This window comes from Suncus etruscus, chromosome 1 (assembly GCF_024139225.1).
Source record: "Suncus etruscus isolate mSunEtr1 chromosome 1, mSunEtr1.pri.cur, whole genome shotgun sequence".
NCBI lineage: Eukaryota > Metazoa > Chordata > Mammalia > Eulipotyphla > Soricidae > Suncus > Suncus etruscus.
Genome location: NC_064848.1, coordinates 199238482 through 199250787, shown reverse-complemented (window position 1 = coordinate 199250787; position 12306 = coordinate 199238482). Strand labels below are relative to the sequence as shown.

Here is a 12306-nt window from a genome sequence, read left to right as displayed (position 1 = left end):
TGGCCTAGAGGTAAATGAAATCACCAGGAGAAAGACCGTAAGAAAGTAGAAATCACATTAAGAACCAGCTTACTGGTTCCTGCTTTAGATTTCAGAGTCAAACGCCTTTTAAAACCAAAGATAATGAATCTATCAATATCATTAAGTATGTATCTTTTAAATAGCATTTTCCAAAATTAAAAAAAAAATTTAGGCACACTTCAAAATGTATGAAGTCCCTTGCCTTTATCCAGTCCCATACTTGAGAAAAGTATGTCTGAAAGAACAAAACTTCTGGAGTGACACTCTAAAGTAAAAATGAGAATTCAGAAGTACATTAAGCACTTTTCTTCCTCTTTAACTAACTTCAGATGATTCTAGAAAAGGAAAAAGCACTAAGAAATGAAAAAGGCAGACTGGCAGGTTATAAAAACTGAAAATTACAGCTGAAGCCACACTCTGGAAAATTTTCTCTGAGTTAGACATTGATTATTGAACCAACAGTTTGCTTCTATAATTATAGTGTGTCTATAAACCCTGCTGATATGATATACTTGTTTAACTATTAACCTCTAGCTTTCTTGGAGTTTCCACAAACTGAAAGATGCCTGAAGGTATGATAGATTATTTATTCCATTCATTAGCTTAATCATAAGCAATAATCATAGCTTATAGCTTGAACTTAAAGCTCTTAGAGAATACTAATAAGGTGTTATACTAATACTAATGTTATATTAATACTAAGAAGCTCCAAAGATTGCTCTTGGAAATCATCCCTCTATTCTACTCTAAAAAATTATTCTATCTGCATTTATCTTCCATTGATGTCCCTGGATACCAAAAGTTCTAGGAAACAATTTTCTCATCAACTCAAAGATATTGGTCTGAGCAACTTTTAAACATTTTGCTGTTCTCCCTCTCCTCCTTAAGACTCTGTTAGTATCTCTTCTAGGAATATGTTGGATCTGTGTGTGTGTTTGTATGTGTGTTTATCTTTGACTCAACTACAAGCTCCTCAAGGACTGAGGGAAGAGAATAAAATTAATTTGTATTTATGGGGTTGTTAACACAATGCTTCAATATTGTAACACAATCGCACAATGACTCAAATCCAGAAGTATACTCCATATCTGTTTATTGAATATATGAAAGGAAAGCACTAGTCAAAGTACATCATAGATATATGTCACTATATAAATATATTTAACAGCCCAATGGATATGTGTCAGTCTCTCCATTTAGCAGGTGATGAAGATTAAGAGATTAAGTAGATTTTCTAAGGCTCTTAGACAGTAAGTGGAAGACTAGAGTGGAATGCATTTGTGTCTACTTCCACCCAGTCTGACATCTTAAACATAACAATCAATTAAGAATGTCTTTGTCAAATTGATATGAACAAACATCCACTTTCTCTCTTTAGGTGATGTTCAGCGCCTTTGGAATTGTGTTTTTAAATGGCAGAGGAGTTTGGAATTTAGAAAAGAGTGAAGTAAAGGAGACGAGTATGCTGGTGACGTTTTCAAATAGCACAAAAAGGCTGTGTCTGCACATTCACTGGAAAAGAATTCTCAGATTCCTTACAATTCTGTTTCCACTGGTTCTTGTGATTCTAGCCTTACTCTTTTCCAACTAACCCTACTTGTGTGGGATTGGAAGAGGGAGAATAAGAGAAAGAAAGAAATACCTTGTCAGTCAAATTCCCCACCTATTCCATCACTTTGGCACAGGATTATGGAAAACAATATATGTTCAGCTTTGACTGGTCAGAAAAGCCAGAGAATTCACTGGAATAAAAGAAAATTCATTCCCTAAACTCTCACCTCTTAGACCACAAAAAGTGACACCAGTTTCTTCCATATCATCCTGCACAAAGAGGAAGAGTGCAGACACGTGATCACTCATAATTTCAAGGAAATTGTACTCATTACATTTTCATAGAAATAACCAGGAAGAATGGAAATCACTAACTCAAAATGAGATGGTAATATTGCTCTACTTAACTTTGATGCCAAACTGGTCATATTCATATTACTGTTTTAAAACAATTCAACTTAGATTTATAGGGAAATTAAAAAGTGTGGGTATCTTTGATTATCATCCTTAACACAATTAATCATATCAATATTCACACTGTTGTTTAACACAATCTTTCTTTCTGTATGGACCAAGATGTATAAGTATCAGACCAATTGTAAACAGCTTCTGTGGGTCAATGGATAATATATACTTGGACTTCATTCTTTACATAGTCAGAATGAATCAAATTCTGTATTCTATGATCAAGAGACTTGGTGAAATATGTGAAAAAGAATATCTGTATCAATAGACACAACATAAATTGACATATTCATGGATAAAATTCCTGATTAATAGATTCAGGAAATTATGAGTAGCTTCTACAGAAATTTGGGTACATTCCCTCTTCATTACAATTTCTAGCAATATCCAAATTTCCACAGAATCTATTCATGTTTTTATTTCTAAACTTGACTCTCAGGCTACAGGGTTTTGTAAGTTCATTAGACCACCTCTGATAAAGCCTCTGCCCTTTCTCCAACCTAGATTTGAAGGCAAAGTTCCTTAATGTGTCCTACCTCCTGTTTGCTAATGTACCAAATAGGATATCATCAGGTCATTGGCGTTCATCCCCCAAAATGCAGAAGGACTCTTCAGTGGGGCTACCATCTACAATGGAAGGTATTCATGCTTCCAGTTGACATGGCTTACACTTATCTCACTCCAGATTAAACAAATCAAAGATCAGCCATCCAAAAACAGCTATTACTGTCTTCATGCAACTTCTCTCTTTTTCTCTCCCTTTATTTCCATGGCATTTCTCTCTCCGAAATGCATGCAATCCCCACAATCAAAATAACTAAGCAAAGGGATCTTCAACCCCAAAATGAAAGAAGAGTTCTATGGTAGGCTACAAAGAGTGGGTTGATCAAATGGTTCACTAAATAGGGAAGAATTAATGAACAGCTTCTCAAGAAATGAACAAAAATAAAAAGCAAATAGGATGAGTAGCTACATAGGGAAAGGACCCCAGGATGGGCTCCAGAGGATCAGGAGCCGAGTTCAGCAGAAATGAGCAATGGCCTACAATTCTCATAACAAGGAGCAACTCTACTCAGATATTTCCTGTGGGCTGGACTCAGGAGGTCCTGGCTGAGTGGTGGGCGAGTGATCATCCAGATTAACAACTTTTATTTAAAGCCTAAGAGAAACATAATATGAAAACTCTCTCCAGAGAGGACAGACTGCCTTATTTAGTAAAAGCCAAGTTAGACAGGGCAGGTTGTGCAAAATTCTTTTACAAAAAGGTCAGTTGGTAAAAAGTTGGCTTTGTAGACATATAAATGTCACTATCACAATTATTCAACTCTACCACTGAAGGGAGGACAGCCCAAAAACTATACAGAAATAATTAAGGCTAGTGCATTCCAATAAAACTTTCTTTGTAGAGAGCCACTCCCAGCAATTCTTGGTCAACCCAGGTCATATGGTTCAAAGCTCAAGTTCAAGATACAGTGCTGCTAGGGCCCAGCAATGCTGTAGAAGCCACCAGGTCCCCATCCAGAGGTGTTAAATAGCTGTCAGAGATATGGCCAAGTAGTGCCAAGAATTCAAATCAGATCTCTGCATATGCAAGGTATAACCCTGACCCCCAATAATGGCTTTCAATTTTATATATATTTCAGGTATCATAAAATGCTATTCTTTAGACTTTTTCTAAACAATTTTAATATATGCAAAACACTTTACTTCACCAACAAAATCCATTGGGTTTTATTGAGACCCACAACCTGTCGTGGTTCGATGACCAGTCTATGTGGGCAGATAGTTTATGTGGGCAGACAGGCTTGGTTCTGCTTCAATGACCTCTGCCTTCATGACCTTGGCTCTTCAGCCATAAGTAGACACATTGGCCTACTCTGCTGAACCTCAGTTTCTTCTGCTATAAATTAACCATACTATCGCTTTCTATTCCCACAAAATTCATGTGAAATCTAAAAACATAATACCTGAAAGTGGATATCACTGATTCTGATGATCATGATCATTATGGATTGTGTGGAGATATGGGTTGTGATCAGCTTTTAAATCTATAGTTAAAATTCTTTTTGGAAAGGTGGTAGGTGAGACAGAATTCAATGGAGCGTGTGGTTTGCATGCGAAAGGCGCTAGTTCAATCCAAGTAGTTTAGAGGGATAGTACAGGCATTGGAGCACATGTAAACCTGATCTGATCAATTTTCAGTACTCTATGCTCCTCTAGCACTCCTGGTTAAACCTGAAAGCCCCGAGTAATGCCAGAATACTCCAGGTACCACAAAGCTTTTGTAGCATTACATTCACACATTGAACTGCTAATCAGGATGGCAAAGATGAACCACATCTTAGAATCACTGGGAGGCCACCCTCCAACAATATTACTAAAAAAAATCAAGTTTGCAAAAGCTATACCCAAACCAATCAAAGGAGATAGGCCCAGATGAGAAAATGAAAAAAGAAAAGCAATTCAGGCCTATTGGGTACTTCCCTTCTAAGACAATTTGACTCCATTGTCACACTCTATAATAGACACCCCGAGTCCAGGCAACAACCTAAACATCCACTCATTACAGAAAGGCCAGAGGAAAGACTAGCTCTGGGAAGGAAAATTTCTGAAAAATATTAGGAAAACAGAAGCCAGCAGGGTGGGCAGAGGGAACTGTAGAGTAGCTTCCGGAGGAAGTGGGGAACCCTTTCAGATGGGGGTTCTCTGAATAGAGTTCCCATTTTGTCATCAGGACAGCCAGCTAGTCAAACCATTCACATCATCTGTGACCCGAGGTTCAAGTCTGGAGATGACAATACAATCCAGCACCTAAAATGTGCACAGGATGTAGAAATTCACTTCATTCCTAGGCTCAACTCTACACGTTTTTAAAAATAAAATGCGGGTTCATGCAACCATTAAATTTGTTTAAAGAGCCTCAGTGACAGAAATGACAGTTCTTCAAGAGCATCAGTTGTTGTTGGTTTTTTTTTTTCAAATAATTATGCAACTTGCCAAAAATTATGCAAAGCAAGAAACAACTTTCTTATAATTATGCAAAGCACCAAATACAGGAAGCACACTGCCTTAGATGTTCGTTACCACAAGCCCTGGATGAAACATGAAGGAAACTGATGGGGATTCCCACTAATGAAAAAAAAAATACTTTCACTGTCAGACATTTATTGACCATCTAATATTTATAAGCAGCAAGCTCAATAGAGTCGGAGATACAAAGACAGCTAAGAAGAAATGTTAGCAACCCAGCAGGGCTTTTTTTGAGTTCCTCCAAAAAAGACAAGGAACAATTACAGTGGTTAAATTGTGCAGCTGTATTGTGTAGGCATTGGGAATGAAAATGAGAGAGCATTTGCAAACGATCCTTTGAAAGAGTTGATGAGGTTGGTAAGAAACCCTTCCACCATGATGCATGTCTTGCACACAAGAGATGAGTTCCCCCCTTTCTGCCTGCTCCCCACAAAAAAAAAAAAAAAGAAGACAAATCAAAGGATGGAAAAACTATTGGAGGGAAAGTTGTTGTCTTTTTTTTATAATTACATTTGTTTGTTTCTTTTGTTTGCATGTGTTTTAGGGCTATTTAGTGCAAAGAACAACAGGAGAGACAGAGAAGTGTGGCTACTCTATTGACTGCAGCTCTGTCTCCCAGCAAATTTGCTTAGTTCCCAAATGTCCCTGGTTCATTTGTAAAATGAGATGATTGTACTTTGTCAAGCTCTCAATTCAATCACTTAATATCAAGCTGCATAAAAAAGGTGATTTGTTAAGAAGGGCAGTGTCTAGACTATGTGAGGTGCAACTGATGCACATAACTTGTGAGGTTATCAGAGGGAATCCTAGCCTCAATTCTTGGAACAACTCTCAAAGACTCTAGCAAATCACCTTTTGGGAGTGGGTTGACGCTACTTAACTGCATGTGAATTTTAATCACAGTATGAATTATGTTACACTCCAATAATGCCCATCACACAACCAGCTGCTGCTGTAAGAAATATTTGGAGGGCCCGGAGAGATAGCACAGTGGTATTTGCCTTGCAAGCAGCCGATCCAGGACCAAAGGTGGTTGGCTCGAATACCGGTGTCCCATATGGTCCCCCGTGCCTGCCAGGAGCTATTTCTGAGCAGACAGCCAGGAGTAACCCCTGAGCACCACCGGGTGTGTCCCAAAAACAAAACAAACAAAAAAAATTGAAAAAAAAGTTTTAAACTTTAGAAATTATTTTAAAAAGACAGAAAAGTCTAGAAGAATAGATTTTTTAATAGGATTGACATTTTAATTATTATTTTCATAGGGTCTAGAGGGTATTATCATATATATGTTTTGGCTTAAGATATTCGAATTATGGGGGCCGGAGCAATAGCGCAGTGGTAGGACATTTGCCTTGCACACTGCAGACCCAGGATGAACCCAGGTTCAATTCCCAGCATCCCATATGGTCCCCTGAGCCTGCCAGGAACAATTTCTGAGTGCAGAACCAGGAGTAACTCCTGAGCGCTGCCAGGTGTAGCCCAAAAACACAAAAAAAAGATATTTGGATTATGAACCAAATAGATAGAACAGCTAGGGTGCTTGCCTTGCACGTAACCAACCACGGTTCAATCCTTGACAACCTACATGGTACCCCAAGTCCACCAGAAATGATCCCTCAGTACAGAGCACCCTCCAGGTCCTATGAGCACTGCTTGGCAGGCCCTGAAGTAAATTTAACTTAAAACACTTTTAAAATTAGAACTCACCAGGAGATTAAATTATTGAAACACATGGAACCCAAAATTTACCCTACTGAAACTCTGCAGTCTGGGATTGTTCTGAGCTAACTCTGAAGTCAAATGGATTCTCCAAGTTAAATATTAATGATATATATTATGAGGCAGAAAATAAATAATAAATAAATTTAAACACATCTAAAACCAATGTCAAAGCGGCAAGAGAGATAATTTAGTGAGTAGGGGGCTTGTCTTACATGCAACTGACAGAAGTTTGATCCCCAGCACTTCATATGGTCTCGTAGGAGCCCACCAGAACTGATGACCCATGTGAGTGCAGAGCCAGGAGTAAACCCTGAGCACCTCCAAGTATGGCCCCTAAACAAAACCCAAAAATGCCACAAAGGGGGAAAATTCAACTCAATGACCCCAAACTACAAGATTCAAGTATTAATACCTTTTATCGCAGTATTGATAAGGGCTATTTCAAACGTTTAAACCCAGGATGAAGACAAGTAAACAGAAGCTTTCAGAAAGGAATTTATTTGGCAATAGTTTACCCTGATGCTTAAAAGGGGAAGAAGGGGCACTTCCGGGCATACCCAATGGGAATGAGAATGTCTTGGAGGACGATGTGGCCATAGAGTCAGGCATGCCCTCTGACCCAGCACTGCCACTTCTAGGAATTCCTCTTAAAGTGATAGTTGGGCAAATGTGCAAAGATATATGATCAAAATATTCCACACAGTATTGCTGACAGTTAAGGAAAAAATACAATCCTGGATCTGGTAAAGTCCAAGAAAATACTGATTAAACAAGCAATTGTTAAAAAAAAAAAAAAGAAGAAGAAGAATGAGGTAACTATGTATATGTAACAACACAGCAAGGTGTCTCAGACCTGCAGATGTTCAAAGCACAGTTGCAAAATATGCAAGAGAAGTCTGCAAAATTGCAGATGTGTAAGTACCAAATGCAAAGAGGAAACTCAAGGTAAGAGTAATTGGTTCTGAGTGGCATGATTTGGAATGATTTTTTTTAAATATATATTTTTATTAAGGATTTCTCTTTCATTGGAATTGTTTTCCATGAGTAATCCTCACTTTTACCATACAAAAAGCATTTTTAAAACGTGGAAAGGGAATGGAGAAATGCCTATTTATAACCTATAGTTTTAAAGCTGAGATTTTGCTCAACGACCCCAAGTCCACAAAACCAGGTTCACAAAAACTGGAATGATTATCAGGCAATAGCCATCATACAAAAGGCTAAAAACCATGAAGTTTCTATTTAAACAAACACAAAGGAATTGGATGTTATAAATATACAAAGATAATCACTTGAAGCTATTTCAAAGTGCATTAGTAAGTGAAACCAACAGTGACTAAACAGGCACATTTTGCATTGAGCTCTGTGCAAATAGATGGAAGAAGAAAAAAAAAAATCCAAAAGGCCATATAGCAAAATGTATACAGAGTGTGGCAAATGAGTCTATCTATACTTTCCTGCTCTCTCTCTCTCTGCAAAGCTTTCCCCGATGAACAAGTATTATTCATCCATGTTTTCGATCAGATTTGTAAAATATTCCTGATTGCTCTGCCGGGTTTTAAAAATACTACAAGTGGTCCCAAACCAATGCATGTGTGAAAAATCAAGGGGAAAGAAACTCAGCCCTTTCTTCCAGCATTAAAATGGTCAAGAGGACACCTCCACCCCAACACCCACCCACCCACTCCCCAGGGCAAGGCTCTGCAGCTGACCAGGAAGCATGGCCAAGCCACTAACCCAAACCAACCCTAGGACACTCCAAGTACTGCTTCTGCTGGGTGCCCAAGATGTATGAGCTTATAAAACATAGTGGCTCAGATTACAGGCTCAACATGACAAGTCCGTCTGGTACAACCTAACAAAGGAATTTATAGAGAATGAAAAATTTACACATTTCATTTCCCAGGGTGAAGGACTATTACAGAAGCCAAGAACCTAGAGAAGATTCCAGTCCAGGCTCCACCCCACCACCACCACCACACACATGCTTCTGAATCATGCCTTATATCCATTTCTCACATGACTTACCTCTAAGTCTAGGAAAGGAAAGTTATATTTTTCAAAAAGTGAATGGGAGTGTGGGGGGTTGAGAGGGGAATGAGAAAGAGTGAGTGCCTTTTAACCAAACCTCACATTTAGCAGATTTGCAGGTAAACTGGGAGACTTGCAGACCAACCTCTCTCCCTTTCTGAGATCTTGCCTGATAACAATGGTTTTTCTTTGCCGGGTAATGTAGATGACACATTTCCCTGTAGCCTGTCTTCCGGTAAAGTGCAGGAATTCCTGCACTTTCTGGGTGCCCTTCCTGTTAACTTACAGTTCAGATTTCCTCAAAAGGCATTCTACCCCGTTAATATTTGAAAAATGTCAGCTCCACTCCAGACAGCTAATATAAACAAGCTGAAAAGCCTACCACCTAAAGTTACCACTGTGCAAAACAAAATTTCTTTTTAAGAAATTCTTTCTCGGAATCTGATTGTGGGTACAGTTGGATTGCAGCAGCCAGGTCCTTCCAGTTCCCGGGGAGTCTGTAATTCTTTTGCTTCTGCTGTGCCTTAAATTAAAGGTCTGCCCAACTCAAATTATAGTGATCCAGAAAGTTCGCCGAGGTCCTTGAATTGAACATGTTGCAGAAATTCTTCAATATTGCAAGGCGATATCTACCTTTCACTTTTCCTCCCATTGCATTTGGTGACAGACGTGCAAAGAGCTGAGGTACTGCAAACACATGTCTTGGTCATGTGAGAAGGCCTCGGCTGAATTAGGCCAAGTCGACTTGGAAAGTTCAGGCCTAGGTCCTTTGGCCATTTCTGCAATGATCACCAGTTCTTTCTATCCCCCTGTCCACCTCACATGCATCTTTAAAATGGGGCCCAATGAAGCAATCCTTTTGATAAAAAAGGAATTGACCGGGGTCTGATCTATTAGGGGCACCCCCATAAAGAAATGCCTTGCTAATAGCTCTTTTAGCTTTCCCAACTTCAAAATTAGCTCTGTAGGATAAAAGCTACCTTAGGAGAAATTTTCCCCTTACCCACCCCCCCAACACTGCAAAAAGGGACCTGATTTAGTTTAGATCCCTCAAGGCCCAAAGATAAGATCCTTATAACACCCCCATCTTCTTGAAACCTCTCTATCTCAGAGTTTATCTCTAAACTCCCATCAGAGCCATTTCAGCCACTACCTAAGCAAGTCTCTTGTGCTATTATGATTTGCAAACGTAAATAAATCCTTTCACTAACAACAGAGAAGCTCCTGGCAAAGACTATATTTAAAATATTTTCACTTGACCCCAGGTGCCCAGGGTCTCTACATATCTGTGTCTACCTACAGAAAGATGTGTGTATACATAAACAAAAACACACATGCAGGTACTATTTATACAGATATTAATGAGCTGAATAAGTGATGCAAATATTAGCTAGCATCTCATTAAAAAAAATTCTCAAAGTATAGAATGGCCCTTTGCTAAGCTGTTGTTATTTCTCTGCACAACTAGGGAAAATAATCAAGAGTTCCTTAAATTTAGGACTTTGCATTTCATACATCCAAGCCCAGGTTCTGCAAGCACTCTCAGCTTTTCAGATGTCCAATCTCCCAGAATTTGCAAAGTCAAGCAGAATTCAACTTTGTCATGCTCTAGAGAAATCTATAGCACTTGCTTCATGGACTGAGATGTCTGAGCACCATCAGAATTTAAAAGAGACACAACTTTCCCCAAAGTGACAGAGAGCTTAGGAAAGAGATAGAGGGTGAGAGGAAAAAAGAGACTGGAATTCAACTATTCAACTAGTTCTTACATAGTGCTCCAGGAAGTCCTGACGCTTCAAAGGAGCCCAAGACCCGATCTCCGGGCCAAACATTCTGGAACGGGGTCTGCTTTCTGTAGCTTCAAGGAAGATGCTTTCTGAAACAAGTGACTTAGGGTCACAGAGGCATCAGGGGAGGTGCAAAGTGTGTATGGGGAGGGGGGATTTCAGTTCTTGTTCTATGATGCCATCCTCAGAAATTATATATATGCATAGAACTATATTTATTTTGATCCCCTCCTTTGCATGACACGAAGGCTGCAAAATCCAACTGTATAAAGAAAAATGACTTTTAAGAAGAGAAAAAAAAACATAAAGAAAAATCACCAGAGCCCTGAACTTCTGACCTATGAGAGCCCATATATGCAATTAACACACTTAAAAGACTTCATTATGTTCCCCCGGGAAAGAATGCAGTCTCCTCACATGGGTGCCATGCTTAAAAGTGCAATTTTCTCTCCCAGCATTAGTCCCCCCCACCCCCAGACGCCAAGCATCTCCCAAATGGAAAGACAGAAAACATCTATGTCCTCCTTGCAGCTTCTAAACACTGCGAGCCAATAAGCAATTGGTGCAAAGTGCAAATTCTCGGACGAGAAAGATTTCTTGTCTGCTTTTTTTGGTGGGAGGTAAAATGGGAATATACACACTTTACCTTTACTCCCTGGGGGAAAAAAAAATCAAAAGTCTCATGCTCAAGGTGATATCCATGGAAATTTAGCTAAATCCTGGCAAAGCAACGTTCAATCCCACAGGCATCTAAGATCACATTAATTTCCTACTAGTTCCAGTCAAGTTTTACCTTTCATCTGCACCTACCCACTTTGAAAAAGTTTGTATTCCTGTTGCACATAAAATTAGTTCCAGCCAGCGTGCATACGAAATAATTTTGCAATTATATAAAGCGCTGCACATTCAACCTGCTCTATCTCTCCTGACTGTGCAAAAGGCAAAAAGAGCTCAGTAATCCTAGCAGAAGAATGCAAATAACGTCAATGCACAGCTGAACTGCAAGCCCTGCCTTACAGGAACTCTCTGTGTGTCTGCAAAAAGAAAAAAAAAAAAAAAAAAGACATACTAAACAGGAAATGCAACTGAGCTGTGGAAAACCTCAAACTTAAAAATGCAATCGCCAGGCGAAAATTGCATCCATGCATTCCTAAATGCATGCACCACCCTTTGCATTTTTTGCAAGTAATGCAGACAGGCTCTTACCTTTCGACTGAGACATTTTCCCCTTGCCTTTGATGGGGGAAGGGAGCACAAAAGACTTTGCCTTGCTTCTCTTCTGTAGCAGTTTTGCAACAAAGATGCAAGCTGCAGGCGTGCAATCTTCATGCAAGTGGAGTTTCTCTTGACCGATGCAGCAGATGGACTTTCAGAGAAGCAAGCTGGAAATGCACACCTTGCAAAACAGACTGGAGAGTGATTTTTTTCCCAACAGTTGCAACGTTAGGGAAGGCTGTGCTGCAGCTACATGATGGGCCAGGGCTGGCAGCTAAAAGCTCCAAACTTGGAACTGAGTATCTTAGTGCGCAGACGTCCTTCCTGCGAAGAGCGCGGGGGCTGCTGGGAAGTGTAGTTCCCAGGCAGAGTCCCAGGGGCTCTGATTTAAGAAAACGTGGGCGCCCAGGTGGCTGTGTCCTGGCTGTGCTGCAACGACTGAACCCAGATAAACTAATTACACCGGCCCTGAGTACTAAGTGAT

The 12306-nt window shown here is 39.6% G+C and overlaps 1 protein-coding gene across 1 annotated transcript in view; it reads right to left on the bottom strand.

Moving 5' to 3' along the window:
* MAP2K6 (mitogen-activated protein kinase kinase 6) overlaps nucleotides 1-12088 on the bottom strand; it is a 130913-nt gene extending 118825 nt beyond the window's left edge. The window contains exon 1 of the mRNA XM_049772792.1: nucleotides 11814-12088. Within this exon, the coding sequence (XP_049628749.1) occupies nucleotides 11814-11829 (16 nt within the window). The 5' untranslated portion in view covers nucleotides 11830-12088. The remainder of the gene's footprint in view (nucleotides 1-11813) is intronic.
* Between the last annotated feature and the right edge of the window lie 218 nt (nucleotides 12089-12306).